The 21,033-nt window shown below is 29.6% G+C and overlaps 5 protein-coding genes and 2 long non-coding RNA genes across 11 annotated transcripts; 3 read left to right on the plus strand and 4 right to left on the minus strand.

Annotated features, from left to right (window-relative positions):
* Positions 1-597: 597 nt before the first annotated feature.
* On the minus strand, positions 598-1,494 carry LOC110737293. Its single transcript, XM_021917648.1, has 4 exons — positions 1,281-1,494; positions 1,034-1,193; positions 803-931; positions 598-727 (listed from the first exon to the last, which is right to left on the minus strand). The coding sequence occupies exons 1-4, from the start codon at positions 1,325-1,327 to the stop codon at positions 647-649; spliced, it is 417 nt and encodes a 138-aa protein (XP_021773340.1). The 5' UTR covers positions 1,328-1,494; the 3' UTR covers positions 598-646.
* Positions 1,495-8,944: 7,450 nt separating this feature from the next.
* On the plus strand, positions 8,945-12,062 carry LOC110737291 (biorientation of chromosomes in cell division protein 1-like 1). 2 transcript variants are annotated; one of them, XM_021917645.1, is made up of 11 exons: positions 8,945-9,112; positions 9,204-9,263; positions 9,437-9,580; positions 10,442-10,534; positions 10,646-10,708; positions 10,869-10,949; positions 11,028-11,104; positions 11,182-11,235; positions 11,352-11,444; positions 11,564-11,656; positions 11,783-12,062. In XM_021917645.1, the coding sequence occupies exons 1-11, from the start codon at positions 9,069-9,071 to the stop codon at positions 12,058-12,060; spliced, it is 1,080 nt and encodes a 359-aa protein (XP_021773337.1). In that variant the 5' UTR covers positions 8,945-9,068; the 3' UTR covers positions 12,061-12,062. The 2 variants fall into 2 exon arrangements, with proteins under 2 accessions (XP_021773337.1, XP_021773338.1); XM_021917646.1 differs by lacking the exons at positions 8,945-9,112; positions 9,204-9,263; positions 9,437-9,580 and adding an exon at positions 9,955-10,340.
* A 108-nt stretch (positions 12,063-12,170) lies between these two features.
* On the plus strand, positions 12,171-15,223 carry LOC110737290. Of its 4 annotated transcripts, none has more exons than XM_021917641.1 (10): positions 12,171-12,287; positions 12,362-12,427; positions 12,562-13,316; positions 13,395-13,670; positions 13,765-13,941; positions 14,032-14,404; positions 14,488-14,550; positions 14,672-14,740; positions 14,821-14,886; positions 14,964-15,223. In XM_021917641.1, exons 1-10 carry the CDS (start codon positions 12,242-12,244, stop codon positions 15,110-15,112), a joined length of 2,040 nt encoding a protein of 679 aa, XP_021773333.1. In that variant the 5' UTR covers positions 12,171-12,241; the 3' UTR covers positions 15,113-15,223. The 4 variants fall into 4 exon arrangements, with proteins under 4 accessions (XP_021773333.1, XP_021773334.1, XP_021773335.1 ...); XM_021917642.1 differs by having other exon boundaries at positions 14,970-15,223; XM_021917643.1 differs by having other exon boundaries at positions 14,827-14,886.
* Positions 15,224-16,765: 1,542 nt separating this feature from the next.
* Positions 16,766-17,125, plus strand: LOC110737296. The gene is made up of 2 exons (XR_002514364.1): positions 16,766-16,850; positions 16,948-17,125. It is a non-coding gene; the product is annotated as an uncharacterized LOC110737296 (long non-coding RNA).
* A 410-nt stretch (positions 17,126-17,535) lies between these two features.
* Positions 17,536-18,209, minus strand: LOC110737295. The gene is made up of 3 exons (XR_002514363.1): positions 18,170-18,209; positions 18,010-18,093; positions 17,536-17,928 (listed from the first exon to the last, which is right to left on the minus strand). It is a non-coding gene; the product is annotated as an uncharacterized LOC110737295 (long non-coding RNA).
* A 189-nt stretch (positions 18,210-18,398) lies between these two features.
* On the minus strand, positions 18,399-19,865 carry LOC110737292 (protein FAR-RED IMPAIRED RESPONSE 1-like). The gene is made up of 2 exons (XM_021917647.1): positions 19,583-19,865; positions 18,399-19,339 (listed from the first exon to the last, which is right to left on the minus strand). The coding sequence occupies exons 1-2, from the start codon at positions 19,813-19,815 to the stop codon at positions 19,135-19,137; spliced, it is 438 nt and encodes a 145-aa protein (XP_021773339.1). The 5' UTR covers positions 19,816-19,865; the 3' UTR covers positions 18,399-19,134.
* On the minus strand, positions 19,865-20,700 carry LOC110737270 (protein FAR1-RELATED SEQUENCE 5-like; the record flags this gene model as incomplete). The annotated part of the gene is made up of 2 exons (XM_021917617.1): positions 19,865-20,231; positions 20,328-20,700. Coding segments are annotated over 2 exons (740 nt in total), but the record flags the coding sequence as incomplete, so codon positions are not given.
* Positions 20,701-21,033: the final 333 nt, after the last annotated feature.

Below are 21,033 nucleotides of genomic sequence, written 5' to 3' on the forward strand. Positions count from 1 at the left end.
TTCTAAATTACGCGACTGTGGAATTTGAGTAGAGAAAAGTAAAGTAATGTACTAGTTATTATGAATTTCGCCTCAATGTTTGGGGTGAATTGTTGTTATTGGTTTTTAGAAGTTTTGATATGGAACAATTCTTCCTGTTGTTGTAGTTGTTGATGTGAAAAAGAGTACTGATTTAAGTGAATTTTGCTTATGGTCTAAATGTTGGAATGTGGCTTTGGTATGAGTAAAGCAAAGTAGTATAATAGCTAATTTGAATGTGGGCGTGAATGTATGGTGTTGTTGGGGGGGGGGGGAGGGGGGATTTATGTATTTCTTGATGTTGTTGTTGATATGTAGTAAAAGTGAGGTTTAATGTAAGGGATTTTCTGCTGAATATCTAAATGTTTTACAATCCTTACTGTTGTTGTCGCTCTTTAGATATGGAACAATCCTTCCTGCTCTTTGCTGTGCTATTACAGTGGCCTCAAAACCCTACAGCCTGTTAAAAAATTAAAAATGAAAAAAATATTGTGATGAAGACATGAACAATTAATAAAATATAATTGATCATGTAGTCAACTATAAATGAACATATTATCTCACCATCATTTTTGGTTGTTCTTCATATTTTGCTTGGACTGATACCTTTTTTGGTAGTTTTCTATTGTCAATTATATGAATTTTGTCTTCTATATGATTGACGCACAACAGAAAAAAAATGTTGAGAAGTTGATACTGGGAAGAAGACCTGAACAAATTATATAATGTTATTGGACAATATATTGAAGGTAATTGAACATTTGTATTAAACAAGAATTAATACCTGTTTATATCCAACAATGCTGTCAATTTTATTCAACTTCAGTTCATTGTCAATTCTTTCTATGAAGGCATTAATTCTTGTCTTCATTGATGATCCTTCTTGACAAACTCTATTTGTGCACATAATGTGCTGTTGAAATACAAACAAACATATAGAAGTTAAATGAATTTTTAGCAATTATTTATCATAGGAAAATAGAATCAATAATATAAAAAAAGAAGAAAGACTAACATGAAGCACTGTTGAGAAATAAATCTTGTTTCTCGGCTTTTTATGATTAAGAAACCTTGCCCATCCATCTATGACACAATTTGTCACTTCAACATCATCTCCAAGAGTTTTCATTTCATTTCTATTGATGAGATTCAAGCCATCATAGTATAAGAGTGCACTGCATTATGAACATTTAATAATATGAATGTGAACATATTTTTATAAAAGATATTAAACCTTAAGTTTAATTAGTGTAAGTAATTACCTTTCATCTTTTCCACCAAGAGCAAAGTCTACTGCAATTTGGTTCATGGCTTTCTCATCTTTAAACAGATCCTTGTACTTGACCAAGTAAGGAGATCGGAAAGCAGGAGGAATTGTTTTCTTTTCGCGTTTTGGTCTTGTTGTTCAATATAAAATATTGTTAAATTAAGAAAATTATGAGGAACATAAATGAACATTTGAGTGTATATAAATAAATTTGAAATTATACCTTTCAACCTTTTCCTTTTCAGTTTTTTTCTTCTTTTCTGCAATTGACTTTTTCTTATCATCATTCCTGGTCATATTACATAACACAAATGTACATTTAGGTATATGAAAATGTTCATTATTATTTTTGAACATTTACTTAATATAAATAATGTACCTTTTTGTGACTTTTGAGGATGAAGCAACAATCTTCTTGTTTTCACTGAAAAGTGAAACAATGTCAGTACATATTAATAAAATAAAAGCTTCTTATGTAACACCCTGAATCATTTTCAATTCATAAAATGAAAGATATTGATTTAACATAAACCTATTGATTTAACATAAACCATACATTCATATTACATATTCAACAAAATAATGTTCACACATACAATAGTTTGAGAAACACCAGTTTCAAGTTACAACACGATAGTAACATAAGTTAAATTGTTCCATCTAGATATTTTATCCTACACCATTACATAACCCTAATAGTAAGACATGTCTTCAGGATTTTACCCCTCCACTTTTTCATCATTTTTTGTTTTTTCAAAAACATCTTCCTTGTTTTGTTTTCCACCTCCAACTGTGTTTTTTGGATCATCACTTTTTTCACCACCATCTGACCTAGGGTCAGCATCAACCACTGAACCAGATCCTACATCTAAGAAAAAATTTAATTAGATATAATATAATTTCTTTGTAAATGAACATTTGAGTATTTATAATTGAACATTATACCTGTTCTAGGCAATCCTTCATTATCTGACCTAGTGTCAGCATCAAATTTTGAACCAGTTGCTGCGTCTAACAAAATAATACAATTAATAATGAATATTTCTTGTTTGTAAATGAACATTTTACACTTTTTAATTGAACATTATACCAGTTCTAGAAAATTCTTCAATTCTTTGTTCTGAAGCTGCTGAAGTTTTACCCACATCCTTTTCTCCAGCTGTATTATAAATCATCATTTTGGAGATACACTAAGTTAATAGTATTTACACATAATAATTAGAAATGAACATTTCTACTTAAGTTTATGTACATTATTATTAAATATATGAACATATTACCATTTGTTGAAATTATTGGTTGTTCAATTATATCACCAAGTGTTGAAAAGGTGGGCCCTGTTTCTGTTTAGGACAATTTAGACCACAAATTTAGAATTTTTCATATAAAAATTAGGATATATAGTCTCTTTTAGTTAGAATTTACCAATGGCTGGAGAAGGTGGAGTCAACCCCAAGCTGAAAGCTTTTCTGATGTCATATTCTTGTTCTTTTTCCTTTCCCTTTTTGGTTAATTTCTTCCCAGTCATTTGCTTCTCAGTTGTTTGCTTTTCAGACCCTTGCATCAGATTCTTCTCAGCTTGTGCAAGTGCATTTAGGAAATCCTCACTGCCAAAGAATTCTTCATCTTGGCTTAGAATTGATGGTTCCCTAGCTACCACCTTTCCTAAAACTTCATCAACTTTTTTCACCAAGTCATTTCCAGGGAAGATATCCTTTGCCTTCACCAATTTTGAAGAAAGCTTTGACAGGTTTGAACAAGTTGTTTTTACCAGGGAAACAAAATCATCCATAAAAACCTATATGAATGAATATTAAAAATTATGCAGTTGAACATTTCAGATTATACAAATGAACATTTATGTTAACAAAAGTGATCATTTTATAACCTTAGGACTTTCTTCAACTTCTGCAGCAATCCTTGGTAGAATTTTCCCTCTCCCAAATCCCAATTCTAATTCAATCTTCAACCTCTCAAGAACCATGTCTCTATTCCATGCAGATATGATAGGAATTGTTCTTGGAGGCCTTTTGTCTAACCTCTGAACTCTATCAAAATAGAACAACTACAAGAAAAAAGAAAACATGGAACAGAACATAAACAATAAAAAAAAGTGCATTTATTTAAATTTAAATGAACATCTTGTATCTAAGAATATACCATCAGAAATTGAAGAGGGCCTTTGTAGAACCCCTTGCCTTGCTGCTTTCTCCAATCAACATGACATTTGATAAGTGAGTCATATACAAACTGACACCAGTTCAAATTTTTTATGTTTTCTTTGTCCATCATAGAATAAAGAAATTTGAAATGGCATTGATTGTTTGATACACATTTCATCAAGCAGTTCACAGCCACTGCTAAAAAGTTAGTAATGAAATGTTCACTTGGTGGTCTGTTGTTGGTGAATTTATCATTTATGTATCCATTCACAATCTGCAAACAAAATGAACAAAACATTTATACTTTTGATCATTTAATGTATTTAAAATGAACATTTAAAACTGATCATACCTGACTCACTGATGGAGTTTTTCCTGACCATGATTTTCTCCATTTCTTCAGAAATTCTGCATACTCCTCACTAATTTTATCAGACTTTGGCTCAACAATTGGAATTTCTCCTGTAGGCAAGCCATAAACTACCCTAACATCCTCTACCTCAATTTCTATTTTTTCATTCTTTGGTAGTTCAAAACACTGGCTATTTTCTTCAAAACTTCCCAATAACCAGTTACAGAACTTTTGATCAAGTTGAGGTAAACTAATGTCAAGAAGTGATCCTAACCCTATATCAATAATTTGTTGTTTTTGGGTAGGTGTCATCTTTTTTATCCATGCAATGAACTTCACATGTCCTCCTCTCTTTGAAGATTTCTCTTCCTCAAATTCATCTTCCTGAATTTCCTCAACTTCATCAGTTTCTATTGCTTGAACCATTTCAGTTTTCATTTTCTTTTTTCTCCTACCTTCAATCTTTCCTTCATCATACAGTACCATCTTTTGCTCCTCCTTTTCAACCTTTGCCTTCACTGAATTCCCTTTCTTTGCCTGTTTCTTCCTTGGCTTTACTTCTTCCTCTTCCTCCTCTTCCTCCACCTCATAATCATCCTCACTGACAGGCTCTTCTTCTGCTCTATAAACTGACTCTTCACTATCATCATCACTGTCAGTAGAACTTTCATCAGTAGGATCTTGAGAGGGTTCATCTGATGGTACTTCTTGTATTTTTTTTCTCTTTCCAGCATTTCTCTTGGCAGGACTGACATCTGAAAATTAAATATATAATTTTGTTTAAGTATTGAAAATGTACAGTAAGCAAATGATAAAATGAACAAAATTGTTTTCTCAAATGATCATTCTATATATAGAAATTGAACATTTATAATATATCATTATATACCTGCTTTTCTTTTGCCAGCAACCTTAGAAGTTTTCTTCACTTCTTCTAGAGTTTTCTTTTTCCCACCTATATATTGAAATTGAACATTAATGATATACCATCATAAATGATCATTCTATACATTAAGATTGAACATTTACCCTTTTTGCCTTGGTCTGGAGGATATTCAGCAGGAGCACCTGCCATTTTTTTTATTGGAGTAGGTGCTGGAGGTGGTGCATCAGCTTCCTTTTGAATAGGAAAATTCCTTGTAGACATTCTTCTCTTCTGTCCTATTTTTGCGGTTTCTTTAGCAGGTTCAACATCCTTCTTCAGGCTTCCCTTTTCAGATTCATCTAACAGAACATCTATTGTTTTTAAAAAAATTTATGTTAGTATATTTGAAAGTGTAATATTTATTGTGTAACAGAAAAGTATTATGATTACCTTGGCTCCTTGTAATTCTACCACTTGGCACAACAACAAGGCTTTTGTTTTTGTTTTTCCTTGCAACCATTTTGTATCTTGTTTTCATTTTGGTTGACTGATCACTTTTTTGTGATGATGGAGCTGTCTCCTCACTAAGTTTTGTGGAAACTTTATCATCATCTTGATCTAGAAGATAAGTTTCATCCTCAAGTTGAACAAAATCAGGTGCAATTTGTGCTGCATATGAAATGATCAAATATAAAAGATTAAATAAACATTTATTAAATTGGATGACAAATGTTTACTATATACAATATAAATGAACATTTCAGGTAATGAATATGTACATTTTCCACTATTTACCTTTCGGATCTGTTGTCTTTGTAGACTCATCTTCCACTGTTTTCTCTTTAGGGATTTTCTCCTTTTCAGGCTCTTTTTTTCCCTCTTGTCCTTCTATGAAAATTTAATTAGTTAATATTTATATATTTTTTTAATCTTATTGAACATTCAATATTATGTAGATCCAATATGAACATTTTATGTAATAAAAATGTACATTTATAAATTTTTACCTTCTACATTTGTTGTCTTTGGAAAGACATCTTCCACAGTTTTGTCTTTAGGGCTTTTCTCTTTTTCAGTCCCTTTTTTTCCTTCTTGTACTTCTATTAAAATTTATTTAGTTAAAATTTAATTTTTTTAATCTTATTGAATATTTAATATTATGCTTTTCCAATATGAACATTTTTTGTAATAAAAATGTACATTTTAAAATTTTTACCTTTTTCCACAGTTTTCTCTTCTATTGGCCCTTTTTCTTTCTTTTTTGCTTCACCTTCAAAAGTAATAGTATTGTTAAAATTGATATTTATGACTATTAAACAAAAATATTCAATAAATATGATCATTTACCTTTCCTGATTTCCTTGCTTGCCTTTTCCATTCTTTTGAGATTTCTCATAATTCTGATTGTCGATTCTTTGTACTTTCTGTAAATGTATGATATTAACTTTGAAATATATTCATTAATTGATTAAATTAATTCAATTATTTAAATTTAAACATACTTTGGGTTTCTCTCTATGTCTAAATGTATTTCTTGCATCTTGTCCTTTAATGTTGTTATTCTTGAATCATCTTTGGGTTTTCTGATATTTCATTAAAAATATGTTTGAATTTACAATTTTGATTAGTAAATAAAAAAATGAACATATAACTTATATTACTATTGGCCATGAGCAAACTTTTTTGTACTGATTTTCAAATGAACATATAGTCTATCTAAATTGAACATTTAAGTTTTCTTACTTTTGGCCAAGACTATTCTTTACTGGATTGCTTTGCACTTTTGGTTGAACTTCTTCTTGCTTGCTGAAATCAATATTAAGAAATACTTTAAATAAAAAATGCACATAAATTGTACATAAAATATACTGTTATAAAAATGAACATTTGTTTATATAAAATTGATCATTAGTATACCTTTCTTCCCTACTCTCTTTGTCAGTTGTGTTATGTGTAGCAGACACACTCTTAGTTGTTGCATTAGTAGCAGGAATGTTCTCACTTTGTTCACTTAAAAAAAAACAGAATTATTTTATATAATATGATATTAAAGTATGAACTAATTTATACAATGAAGAAGATAATTAGTTATTTTGTATAAAGCTTTTATACCTTATTGTTTGATTTGTCTCTGGTGGTCTTGATTTTGACATAACAAATTTCACTCGAACCTTTTTTTTTTCACTAAAATTTTAAGAATTACCTAATAAGTTTGGTATATATATACAATGTACAATAATTGAATGTAAAAACAATTATTTTATACATATAAACTTACTTGTTTAAAGTGTATCTTTCATAACTATTACCATATTCATTTTGTTCTATAACCTTCTTTAGAGTTAATGGTTCAGATTTCCCATCTCTAAATTGAAGCAAGTGTATCACTCTAAATGGCACATCACTACATTATAAATTAATTACATGACATTAGTTTGAATGCATATCACTGAAATGATTATTATCATATTTATATATGTGCATGATGATTTAATGAAATGTATATTTGTTATTTAAATCTCAATGACTACTCAAATGAACAAATATACATATATGATCATAATTATATCTATAAATGAACATTATGAGTATCAAATATGATCATATACAATGATGTTTCAATGAAATGTACTTTTGTTTTTAAATCTCAATAAATACTCATATGAACAAATATAAATATATGATCATAACTATATCTATAAATGAACATTATGAGTATCAAATATGATCATATACAAATAACATATTAAACAAAGATAAAACCAATTTTATCAAATACAACTAGCATATTAGACATGAACATAATATATTCTGTAAATGACTAATTACCTTGGTAGTGGAGACATTGTTAAATCCGTACCAATTGACTTGTCAATATCTTTTAAAAGTTCCGGATCTACAATTGGATCATTTTGGCGGTTTTTTTTCAATTTGTCTACTCTTGACTGAAGAGGTACATCATCATCATCGTCTCTGTTTTATTTAATAAATTGTTAATGTTTTAGTTATTTTCAGTAAAATCTTAGAACAATTACTACAATCGCAAAAATTTTTAACAAAAATTAGGTTTTACAAATAAATTCGCTCTATAATTTTCATCGCAAGAATATGAACAAATTAGGTTTTACAAAAGTTAGGGTTCATACATTTCTTCAGAAATTTTCAACAAATTACTCGTCTGTGAAGTATTTTTCTCCAAAATCATACTACAATTGCAAAAAATTGAACAAAAATTAGGTTTCACACATAAAATCGCACTATAATTGTCATCGAAAGAAAATGAACAAAATTACTTACTCTTTAGATACATTTTGCTCCGATTTTGCAGTTTCTTCTTTCATGTTCTTCTCTATAGTGGTTTTTTGCAAAATCGCACTACAATCGCAACAAAATGAACAAAATTAAGGTTTCACACATAAAATTGCACTACAATCTCAAAAAATGAACAAAACTAACGAAATTACTTACTCTTTTTGTTGTGATTGTTTAATTTCTTCTCGAATATCAGACATTTGAAGCAATTTTGGAGTATTTTGAAGCAATTTTTCAGTGATTTAAATTGAAATTTGTTCCGATTCGTTGGGTTTGATGAGAGAGAAACTCTAGAGAAATGAAGAAGATGGTGTTTAGAGAGAGAGAATGATTTGAAATTGATTTTTTTTTTAATTTTTTTTATGTATATATATGTGGGGTAGGGGAAGTTAGTTATGCAGTTACTGTGGTTATTGTGGGGTGTGGGTAATTATTGTGGGTTAGTGGAGGGGGTGTGGGTAGTAACTCTAAACGCTGCGTTTAGAGGGAGTGTAGGTTGGGCTACCTACACTAGGGTCTAGTGTATACCAACAGCTAGGCACGAGCATAAAGATGATACAACGTTATTGGTAAAGCCCAAAATTATCTGTTGGTATACACTAGACCCTAGTGTAGGTAGCCCAACCTACACTCCCTCTAAACGCAGCGTTTAGAGTTACTACCCACACCCCCTCCACTAACCCACAATAATTACCCACTCCCCACAATAACCACAGTAACTGCATAACTAACTTCCCCTACCCCACATATATATACATAAAAAAAATAAAAAAAAAAAATCAATTTCAAATCATTCTCTCTCTCTAAACACCATCTTCTTCATTTCTCTAGAGTTTCTCTCTCATCAAACCCAACGAATCGGAACAAATTTCAATTTAAATCACTGAAAAATTGCTTCAAAATACTCCAAAATTGCTTCAAATGTCTGATATTCGATAAGAAATTAAACAATCACAACAAAAAGAGTAAGTAATTTCGTTAGTTTTGTTCATTTTTTGAGATTGTAGTGCAATTTTATGTGTGAAACCTTAATTTTGTTCATTTTGTTGCGATTGTAGTGCGATTTTGCAAAAAACCACTACAGAGAAGAACATGAAAGAAGAAACTGCAAAATCGGAGCAAAATGTATCTAAAGAGTAAGTAATTTTGTTCATTTTCTTTCGATGACAATTATAGTGCGATTTTATGTGTGAAACCTAATTTTTGTTCAATTTTTTGCAATTGTAGTATGATTTTGGAGAAAAATACTTCACAGACGAGTAATTTGTTGAAAATTTCTGAAGAAATGTATGAACCCTAACTTTTGTAAAACCTAATTTGTTCATATTCTTGCGATGAAAATTATAGAGCGAATTTATTTGTAAAACCTAATTTTTGTTAAAATTTTTTGCGATTGTAGTAATTGTTCTAAGATTTTACTGAAAATAACTAAAACATTAACAATTTATTAAATAAAACAGAGACGATGATGATGATGTACCTCTTCAGTCAAGAGTAGACAAATTGAAAAAAAACCGCCAAAATGATCCAATTGTAGATCCGGAACTTTTAAAAGATATTGACAAGTCAATTGGTACGGATTTAACAATGTCTCCACTACCAAGGTAATTAGTCATTTACAGAATATATTATGTTCATGTCTAATATGCTAGTTGTATTTGATAAAATTGGTTTTATCTTTGTTTAATATGTTATTTGTATATGATCATATTTGATACTCATAATGTTCATTTATAGATATAGTTATGATCATATTTGATACTCATAATGTTCATTTATAGATATAGTTATGATCATATATTTATATTTGTTCATATGAGTATTTATTGAGATTTAAAAACAAAAGTACATTTCATTGAAACATCATTGTATATGATCATATTTGATACTCATAATGTTCATTTATAGATATAATTATGATCATATATGTATATTTGTTCATTTGAGTAGTCATTGAGATTTAAATAACAAATATACATTTCATTAAATCATCATGCACATATATAAATATGATAATAATCATTTCAGTGATATGCATTCAAACTAATGTCATGTAATTAATTTATAATGTAGTGATGTGCCATTTAGAGTGATACACTTGCTTCAATTTAGAGATGGGAAATCTGAACCATTAACTCTAAAGAAGGTTATAGAACAAAATGAATATGGTAATAGTTATGAAAGATACACTTTAAACAAGTAAGTTTATATGTATAAAATAATTGTTTTTACATTCAATTATTGTACATTGTATATATATACCAAACTTATTAGGTAATTCTTAAAATTTTAGTGAAAAAAAAAGGTTCGAGTGAAATTTGTTATGTCAAAATCAAGACCACCAGAGACAAATCAAACAATAAGGTATAAAAGCTTTATACAAAATAACTAATTATCTTCTTCATTGTATAAATTAGTTCATACTTTAATATCATATTATATAAAATAATTCTGTTTTTTTTAAGTGAACAAAGTGAGAACATTCCTGCTACTAATGCAACAACTAAGAGTGTGTCTGCTACACATAACACAACTGACAAAGAGAGTAGGGATGAAAGGTATACTAATGATCAATTTTATATAAACAAATGTTCATTTTTATAACAGTATATTTTATGTACAATTTATGTGCATTTTTTATTTAAAGTATTTCTTAATATTGATTTCAGCAAGCAAGAAGAAGTTCAACCAAAAGTGCAAAGCAATCCAGTAAAGAATAGTCTTGGCCAAAAGTAAGAAAACTTAAATGTTCAATTTAGATAGACTATATGTTCATTTGAAAATCAGTACAAAAAAGTTTGCTCATGGCCAATAGTAATATAAGTTATATGTTCATTTTTTTATTTACTAATCAAAATTGTAAATTCAAACATATTTTTAATGAAATATCAGAAAACCCAAAGATGATTCAAGAATAACAACATTAAAGGACAAGATGCAAGAAATACATTTAGACATAGAGAGAAACCCAAAGTATGTTTAAATTTAAATAATTGAATTAATTTAATCAATTAATGAATATATTTCAAAGTTAATATCATACATTTACAGAAAGTACAAAGAATCGACAATCAGAATTATGAGAAATCTCAAAAGAATGGAAAAGGCAAGCAAGGAAATCAGGAAAGGTAAATGATCATATTTATTGAATATTTTTGTTTAATAGTCATAAATATCAATTTTAACAATACTATTACTTTTGAAGGTGAAGCAAAAAAGAAAGAAAAAGGGCCAATAGAAGAGAAAACTGTGGAAAAAGGTAAAAATTTTAAAATGTACATTTTTATTACAAAAAATGTTCATATTGGAAAAGCATAATATTAAATATTCAATAAGATTAAAAAAATTAAATTTTAACTAAATAAATTTTAATAGAAGTACAAGAAGGAAAAAAAGGGACTGAAAAAGAGAAAAGCCCTAAAGACAAAACTGTGGAAGATGTCTTTCCAAAGACAACAAATGTAGAAGGTAAAAATTTATAAATGTACATTTTTATTACATAAAATGTTCATATTGGATCTACATAATATTGAATGTTCAATAAGATTAAAAAAATATATAAATATTAACTAATTAAATTTTCATAGAAGGACAAGAGGGAAAAAAAGAGCCTGAAAAGGAGAAAATCCCTAAAGAGAAAACAGTGGAAGATGAGTCTACAAAGACAACAGATCCGAAAGGTAAATAGTGGAAAATGTACATATTCATTACCTGAAATGTTCATTTATATTGTATATAGTAAACATTTGTCATCCAATTTAATAAATGTTTATTTAATCTTTTATATTTGATCATTTCATATGCAGCACAAATTGCACCTGATTTTGTTCAAATTGAGGATGAAACTTATCTTCTAGATCAAGATGATGATAAAGTTTCCACAAAACTTAGTGAGGAGACAGCTCCATCATCACAAAAAAGTGATCAGTCAACCAAAATGAAAACAAGATACAAAATGGTTGCAAGGAAAAACAAAAACAAAAGCCTTGTTGTTGTGCCAAGTGGTAGAATTACAAGGAGCCAGGTAATCATAATACTTTTCTGTTACACAATAAATATTACACTTTCAAATATACTAACATAAATTTTTTTAAAAACAATAGATGTTCTGTTAGATGAATCTGAAAAGGGAAGCCTGAAGAAGGATGTTGAACCTGCTAAAGAAACCGCAAAAATAGGACAGAAGAGAAGAATGTCTACAAGGAATTTTCCTATTCAAAAGGAAGCTGATGCACCACCTCCAGCACCTACTCCAATAAAAAAAAATGGCAGGTGCTCCTGCTGAATATCCTCCAGACCAAGGCAAAAAGGGTAAATGTTCAATCTTAATGTATAGAATGATCATTTATGATGGTATATCATTAATGTTCAATTTCAATATATAGGTGGGAAAAAGAAAACTCTAGAAGAAGTGAAGAAAACTTCTAAGGTTGCTGGCAAAAGAAAAGCAGGTATATAATGATATATTATAAATGTTCAATTTCTATATATAGAATGATCATTTGAGAAAACAATTTTGTTCATTTTATCATTTGCTTACTGTACATTTTCAATACTTAAACAAAATTATATATTTAATTTTCAGATGTCAGTCCTGCCAAGAGAAATGCTGGAAAGAGAAAAAAAATACAAGAAGTACCATCAGATGAACCCTCTCAAGATCCTACTGATGAAAGTTCTACTGACAGTGATGATGATAGTGAAGAGTCAGTTTATAGAGCAGAAGAAGAGCCTGTCAGTGAGGATGATTATGAGGTGGAGGAAGAGGAGGAAGAGGAAGAAGTAAAGCCAAGGAAGAAACAGGCAAAGAAAGGGAATTCAGTGAAGGCAAAGGTTGAAAAGGAGGAGCAAAAGATGGTACTGTATGATGAAGGAAAGATTGAAGGTAGGAGAAAAAAGAAAATGAAAACTGAAATGGTTCAAGCAATAGAAACTGATGAAGTTGAGGAAATTCAGGAAGATGAATTTGAGGAAGAGAAATCTTCAAAGAGAGGAGGACATGTGAAGTTCATTGCATGGATAAAAAAGATGACACCTACCCAAAAACAACAAATTATTGATATAGGGTTAGGATCACTTCTTGACATTAGTTTACCTCAACTTGATCAAAAGTTCTGTAACTGGTTATTGGGAAGTTTTGAAGAAAATAGCCAGTGTTTTGAACTACCAAAGAATGAAAAAATAGAAATTGAGGTAGAGGATGTTAGGGTAGTTTATGGCTTGCCTACAGGAGAAATTCCAATTGTTGAGCCAAAGTCTGATAAAATTAGTGAGGAGTATGCAGAATTTCTGAAGAAATGGAGAAAATCATGGTCAGGAAAAACTCCATCAGTGAGTCAGGTATGATCAGTTTTAAATGTTCATTTTAAATACATTAAATGATCAAAAGTATAAATGTTTTGTTCATTTTGTTTGCAGATTGTGAATGGATACATAAATGATAAATTCACCAACAACAGACCACCAAGTGAACATTTCATTACTAACTTTTTAGCAGTGGCTGTGAACTGCTTGATGAAATGTGTATCAAACAATCAATGCCATTTCAAATTTCTTTATTCTATGATGGACAAAGAAAACATAAAAAATTTGAACTGGTGTCAGTTTGTATATGACTCACTTATCAAATGTCATGTTGATTGGAGAAAGCAGCAAGGCAAGGGGTTCTACAAAGGCCCTCTTCAATTTCTGATGGTATATTCTTAGATACAAGATGTTCATTTAAATTTAAATAAATGCACTTTTTTTATTGTTTATGTTCTGTTCCATGTTTTCTTTTTTCTTGTAGTTGTTCTATTTTGATAGAGTTCAGAGGTTAGACAAAAGGCCTCCAAGAACAATTCCTATCATATCTGCATGGAATAGAGACATGGTTCTTGAGAGGTTGAAGATTGAATTAGAATTGGGATTTGGGAGAGGGAAAATTCTACCAAGGATTGCTGCAGAAGTTGAAGAAAGTCCTAAGGTTATAAAATGATCACTTTTGTTAACATAAATGTTCATTTGTATAATCTGAAATGTTCAACTGCATAATTTTTAATATTCATTCATATAGGTTTTTATGGATGATTTTGTTTCCCTGGTAAAAACAACTTGTTCAAACCTGTCAAAGCTTTCTTCAAAATTGGTGAAGGCAAAGGATATCTTCCCTGGAAATGACTTGGTGAAAAAAGTTGATGAAGTTTTAGGAAAGGTGGTAGCTAGGGAACCATCAATTCTAAGCCAAGATGAAGAATTCTTTGGCAGTGAGGATTTCCTAAATGCACTTGCACAAGCTGAGAAGAATCTGATGCAAGGGTCTGAAAAGCAAACAACTGAGAAGCAAATGACTGGGAAGAAATTAACCAAAAAGGGAAAGGAAAAAGAACAAGAATATGACATCAGAAAAGCTTTCAGCTTGGGGTTGACTCCACCTTCTCCAGCCATTGGTAAATTCTAACTAAAAGAGACTATATATCCTAATTTTTATATGAAAAAATTCTAAATTTGTGGTCTAAATTGTCCTAAACAGAAACAGGGCCCACCTTTTCAACACTTGGTGATATAATTGAACAACCAATAATTTCAACAAATGGTAATATGTTCATATATTTAATAATAATGTACATAAACTTAAGTAGAAATGTTCATTTCTAATTATTATGTGTAAATACTATTAACTTAGTGTATCTCCAAAATGATGATTTATAATACAGCTGGAGAAAAGGATGTGGGTAAAACTTCAGCAGCTTCAGAACAAAGAATTGAAGAATTTTCTAGAACTGGTATAATGTTCAATTAAAAAGTGTAAAATGTTCATTTACAAACAAGAAATATTCATTATTAATTGTATTATTTTTGTTAGACGCAGCAACTGGTTCAAAATTTGATGCTGACACTAGGTCAGATAATGAAGGATTGCCTAGAACAGGTATAATGTTCAATTATAAATACTCAAATGTTCATTTACAAAGAAATTATATTATATCTAATTAAATTTTTTCTTAGATGCAGGATCTGGTTCAGTGGTTGATGCTGACCCTAGGTCAGATGGTGGTGAAAAAAGTGATGATCCAAAAAACACAGTTGGAGGTGGAAACAAAAACAAGGAAGATGTTTTTGAAAAAACAAAAAATGATGAAAAAGTGGAGGGGTAAAATCCTGAAGACATGTCTTACTATTAGGGTTATGTAATGGTGTAGGATAAAATATCTAGATGGAACAATTTAACTTATGTTACTATCGTGTTGTAACTTGAAACTGGTGTTTCTCAACTATTGTATGTGTGAACATTATTTTGTTGAATATGTAATATGAATGTATGGTTTATGTTAAATCAATAGGTTTTATGTTAAATCAATATCTTTCATTTTATGAATTGAAAATGATTCAGGTGTTACATAAGAAGCTTTTATTTTATTAATATGTACTGACATTGTTTCACTTTTCAGTGAAAACAGAAGATTGTTGCTTCATCCTCAAAAGTCACAAAAAGGTACATTATTTATATTAAGTAAATGTTCAAAAATAATAATGAACATTTTCATATACCTAAATGTACATTTGTGTTATGTAATATGACCAGGAATGATGATAAGAAAAAAGTCAATTGCAGAAAAGAAGAAAAAAACTGAAAAGGAAAAGGTTGAAAGGTATAATTTCAAATTTATTTATATACACTCAAATGTTCATTTATGTTCCTCATAATTTTCTTAATTTAACAATATTTTATATTGAACAACAAGACCAAAACGCGAAAAGAAAACAATTCCTCCTGCTTTCCGATCTCCTTACTTGGTCAAGTACAAGGATCTGTTTAAAAGATGAGAAAGCCATGAACCAAATTGCAGTTAGACTTTGCTCTTGGTGGAAAAGATGAAAGGTAATTACTTACACTAATTAAACTTAAGGTTTAATATCTTTTATAAAAAATATGTTCACATTCATATTATTAAATGTTCATAATGCAGTGCACTCTTATACTATGATGGCTTGAATCTCATCAATAGAAATGAAATGAAAACTCTTGGAGATGATGTTGAAGTGACAAATTGTGTCATAGATGGATGGGCAAGGTTTCTTAATCATAAAAAGCCGAGAAACAAGATTTATTTCTCAACAGTGCTTCATGTTAGTCTTTCTTCTTTTTTTATATTATTGATTCTATTTTCCTATGATAAATAATTGCTAAAAATTCATTTAACTTCTATATGTTTGTTTGTATTTCAACAGCACATTATGTGCACAAATAGAGTTTGTCAGAAGGATCATCAATGAAGACAAGAATTAATGCCTTCATAGAAAGAATTGACAATGAACTGAAGTTGAATTAAAATTGACAGCATTGTTGGATATAAACAGGTATTAATTCTTGTTTAATACAAATGTTCAATTACCTTCAATATATTGTCCAATAACATTATATAATTTGTTCAGGTCTTCTTCCCAGTATCAACTTCTCAACATTTTTTTCTGTTGTGCGTCAATCATATAGAAGACAAAATTCATATAATTGACAATAGAAAACTACCAAAAAAGGTATCAGTCCAAGCAAAATATGAAGAACAACCAAAAATGATGGTGAGATAATATGTTCATTTATAGTTGACTACATGATCAATTATATTTTATTAATTGTTCATGTCTTCATCACAATACAAACTTCTAAACAATTTTTACTCTTTTTTCTATCAGTTAAAAGGATTGGCAGAGTACATGAAACACCTTGGATATCAAGATGCAAAAAAGAATTGAAGACTACACAGTTGTTTTGGAAAAGATGAAATGGCGTAGCAACAATGACTATACAACTGTGGAGTTTACATTATGAAGCATATGGAAACCTTCACTGCTGATCCTAATGAGAGCTGGATTTGTGATTTAAAACCAAACAATGTAAGAGTTAAATGATCAATTATTTAAGATATAATATTCATTTATGAAACAGTAAAGATTGTTTAATTAAAATTTGACAATTCATTTTGTTCAACAGGTGGAACAAATTAGAAATCTAAGGCTCCAATACACAGCAGAACTGATGTTATTTGAAGAAAACACTGAATCAAGAGCAAATAGAAGGAAAGCTAGAAAATTTGCAACTTTGTAGTTTCAAATGTTCATTTACAACTATGTATATGTTCATTTCTTATATATGACTATTTTTTTTTTTTTAGAAGTAGACTTATGGATTTTATTTTAATATTATTGTAATTGATATTTCATTTTAATCTTTGAATGAAAGTTTTTTATATAATAGATCGAAAATTCAAAATTACAAAATAGTAATTAAATCAACATTACAAAAAAGTCTAATGTTTATAAAGTTCTGGAATACTAATTATTTATCTTTATTAGCCAAACGTTTAGCTACACTTGTATCAAAAAAGGCTAACAACTTATCATATTTAGAAGAAATCTTTTTAGAACCTAATTGAACATTTCTTGATTGAAGAATTGGAACACGAGCACCTTGATCATTTCTTTGAACTGTGGGAGGAGTAACTTGAACATTCTGAACAGGAAATCCTTGATCATTTATTTGAACCGTAGGAGAAATAACTTGAACATTTGTTGATGAACATTCCTGGAGTTGGATATGATCATTTCTGGATTGGTGTTTGAACAATTCTGAGTTTGATTTTGAACATTCCTGGGAACAGTAGGTTGAATAACAACAGGAGATTTTGTTGACGCACTAGTATGAATTGGAACTCTTGGATTAATTTGAGAGTAAGTTTTAACACCAGAAGCACCTTTATTTGCACCAAAATTAGAACAAGGTTGAACAGCAGAAACACCTTCAAGATTTAAATCCTTCGCCTTTAAAAAAAATTAAATTGATCATTAATAAACCAGTATATGATCAGTTACAAACACTTATACAAACAAATATGGAAAAAAAAAAAACCTTAGCAATAGATGAAATATCAACATCAATAGATATGATAGATGAAAGAGAGCTTTCACCAGTAGCCTACAAAAAAACCAAAAAAAATATAAAAATAAAAAATTAAATAAAAAAAAATTATAATATAGATCATAAATGTTCATATACCTGATCAAAATCATTGGAAATACTATGATTTGATTCCTTAGAACTAGAAGGAATTTCTTCTACAACAGCTGATTTTAAGCCGACCTATATTTTTAAAATTATAAAAATCAATATTAATAAAATATAAATAAAATGTTTTTTTTGGCACATTTGAATTTACCTGAGCCCGTTTATTGCTCAAAACAATCAATTCAATGGGATCACTATAGAATTAGCATAAGTAACAGCACAACCGTTCTCATCAAGTTCCTATTTAAAAAAAAAAAACATAAATGATCATTTATGAAAACTGAAATGATCAATTTGAAAATATGAAATGATCATATACCTGTACAACTGCTTGCCCTATACCCCTTTTGTAAGGAGTGTACAGAGACTTTTTCCTTGAAATTACCCTTTGCCTTGTTACACTGCTTCTCCAAGGTACTCTTAGGCCTTACATTCCTCTCACCTTTAGGCCTAGCTTTTGGAGGATTCTTGATCTCAAGATCAACAATTTCAACCTCTTTAACAGGTTCACTAAAGTCAATTACACCTGATACACTCTCAACCTTTTCTTTTAACAGATTGAAATAACACTCAACCTCTGCCCTTGCATTCAAAGAATTCTGACAACTTGTTATCAACTTAACAAACTTTCTGATTGTTTGTGACCTCCAAACACTAGTAGCCACAACATTTGTCCTCAAAGTAGGTTCTTCAATACCATGACTACACATGGCAGCCTTTGTCCATCGTTTCATTATATACTCTTGTGGAATATTACGCACACAATGCAAATGATATACTCGAAGAGAATGAGAACAAAGTAAACCAGTCTCACTAAAGTACATGCATGTGCAACAAATTGCATGTGTTTCCTTATTAAAAACAACTTCATGCTTAATTATATCCTTCCCAGGCCTCCAAAGAAGATATGAATATTCTGGAAAACGCAAACCATTATCAACATGATCATAAGCTGTCCCCCTAATGAACTCCTCTTCAAAAAGAACATAAGCTTGAATAGTGTACAATGATCTTGCATGATCTAATATACCAATATTAGCAAAAGCTAGGTGCCTATTACCCCTCAGAGTATTGTAATCTCTTGCACCTTCCTTACTTCTCCACTCAGAAATGACATCAAGAAAAAACATGATAAAAATCACATAAACCTTGAGTCTTATTAAGACGTTGTGAAACTGACTTATTAGTAGTTTCACTACGTTGAGAAGACAATATACCACCAGACCAATACTTCTTAGAATAAGCAGGACACCACATTTCCTTTATTTTATACAAATCACATAACCAATCATCATTTTCACATTTGTATTTATCACACATCCTGTATAACAGAAATGATCATATATTAATTTAAAAATGAACAAAATATAAATTAAAATATGTACATTTGTGTAAAGAATAATGATCATAAACAATATGGACACTAATAATATTATGATAACATACATAACAAAGTAAATTGTATGATCATATGTAAAACACTAAATGTTCATATATATATCACATAATAATCAAATATATCACATAATAAAAATAAAAATAAATACAAAAAACAATAATTTACCTTTTCCAGAAATATTCAAATTCAGCAGGAGTTTCACAATACTTCAAAAGATATCCAAACAAATCTGTAAAGCCTTCCAAAGCTCTCAATGCTCCAATGTGTTTCTTAGAATTTTGTTCAAGATGCCATACACATAAACGATGATGAACAGTTGAAGGAAAAATGTTTCTTATACCCGCTGCAATCGCTTGTGCTTGATCAGTCATAATTGTAATGGGACTTTTCCTCCCCATTGAGTGCAAAAATGTATCAAACAACCAATCAAAAGACTCGGTGCGCTCATTAAGAAATAAAACCCATACCAAACATGACATTGTTACCATGATGTACATGATGGTTCATCCCAACAAATGGAGCACATATCATTCCATATTTATTAGTTCTATAAGTTGTATCAAAAACCAACAAATCTCCAAAGTAATGATAATCTCTCATCATCCTACCATCACGCCAAAAAAAACTAACTAAAGCACCACTATCATCTTGTTCAAAATCATAATAAAAATCTGTCTCATCCACATGTCTCTTGGCAAAATATTTAATCAATTGGTTACCATCACATCCTTCAATTTGGGCAGCTTTTTCAGATGACAATGCATTATAAGCATCAGAAGCAGTAAAAACAAAGATTAGGAGATCCCCCAACCTCCTTCTTTAGACCCTCAAAGAATCAGTAACTTTGACTCCACTCAATTTCATTGTTGAAATGAAAAGAAGCTGCTCTTTATTCACATCTCTTTGAGACCTTATCAAATGCCTTTTTTCAGGAGGAATCATAGCATGATTATGAACCATTTCATGTCTTGTACATGTATAGACCCCTAAATGATCAATATGAAACTGCACAAAAGCTAAACAACCAGTTCGATGATCCAACTTCTCATAAATCCTTTTATTCTTACACTTATTATCTTTGAATCCCTCATTACAACAAACAAATCTTTTCATCAAAAAAGAATCATCTCTTCTTCTCTTACTCTTCCCAATTCGAATTCCAAAACCTTTCCTAAAAGCATATTCATTATACGCTTCGAAAGCTTCATCTTCAGATTTAAATTCTTTATCCTTTAATTCAGACTGTTCTGCTTCTAAATACATAATATCATCATTTTTTTCCACTGCACAATATACAATTATAAATGATCATAAAGAGTTTCATGAATGAACAATAACAAATAAGTAAAATGTTCAATATCAAAACAGCACATGATCAATTGCAAAAAGAATTTCAGCACATAATATTTTGAACAATATTTTCATTATTTACCACTACACATAATATCGATATAAAAATGTAAAAATAAATGATCAAAAAATGACTTTAAGACTGAACATAAACACATTAGTAACAATGAATAAGAAAACATAAACGATTAATTGAAAGTATAATCTACAAAATATACGACAAAAACACACAATTCTAAAACACAGAGAAAACAACAAATGAAACA

The sequence above is a fragment of the Chenopodium quinoa genome, unplaced genomic scaffold, assembly GCF_001683475.1.
Source record: "Chenopodium quinoa cultivar QQ74 unplaced genomic scaffold, ASM168347v1, whole genome shotgun sequence".
In the NCBI taxonomy this organism is placed as follows: Eukaryota; Viridiplantae; Streptophyta; class Magnoliopsida; order Caryophyllales; family Amaranthaceae; genus Chenopodium; species Chenopodium quinoa.

What these genes read in the sequence shown, in the direction of transcription:
- LOC110737291 (XM_021917645.1), top strand. Translation starts at nt 9,069, where the DNA reads ATGAAAGAAGAAACTGCAAAATCGGAGCAAAATGTATCTAAAGA. An exon ending in AAAGAGAGTAGGGATGAAAG is followed by an intron (nt 10,535 to 10,645) that starts GTATACTAATGA and finishes TATTGATTTCAG; the next exon opens with CAAGCAAGAAGAAGTTCAAC. An exon ending in AAAGACAACAGATCCGAAAG is followed by an intron (nt 11,657 to 11,782) that starts GTAAATAGTGGA and finishes TTTCATATGCAG; the next exon opens with CACAAATTGCACCTGATTTT.
- LOC110737293 (XM_021917648.1), bottom strand. Translation starts at nt 1,327, where the DNA reads ATGAACCAAATTGCAGTAGACTTTGCTCTTGGTGGAAAAGATGAAAG. An exon ending in CTTGGTGGAAAAGATGAAAG is followed by an intron (nt 1,194 to 1,280) that starts GTAATTACTTAC and finishes TTCATAATGCAG; the next exon opens with TGCACTCTTATACTATGATG. An exon ending in GCATTGTTGGATATAAACAG is followed by an intron (nt 728 to 802) that starts GTATTAATTCTT and finishes TAATTTGTTCAG; the next exon opens with GTCTTCTTCCCAGTATCAAC.
- LOC110737292 (XM_021917647.1), bottom strand. Translation starts at nt 19,815, where the DNA reads ATGGGGAGGAAAAGTCCCATTACAATTATGACTGATCAAGCACAAGCG. An exon ending in TTTGAATATTTCTGGAAAAG is followed by an intron (nt 19,340 to 19,582) that starts GTAAATTATTGT and finishes TCTGTTATACAG; the next exon opens with GATGTGTGATAAATACAAAT.
- LOC110737290 (XM_021917641.1), top strand. Translation starts at nt 12,242, where the DNA reads ATGGCAGGTGCTCCTGCTGAATATCCTCCAGACCAAGGCAAAAAGG. An exon ending in TCCACCTTCTCCAGCCATTG is followed by an intron (nt 14,405 to 14,487) that starts GTAAATTCTAAC and finishes TGTCCTAAACAG; the next exon opens with AAACAGGGCCCACCTTTTCA. An exon ending in TGAAGGATTGCCTAGAACAG is followed by an intron (nt 14,887 to 14,963) that starts GTATAATGTTCA and finishes ATTTTTTCTTAG; the next exon opens with ATGCAGGATCTGGTTCAGTG.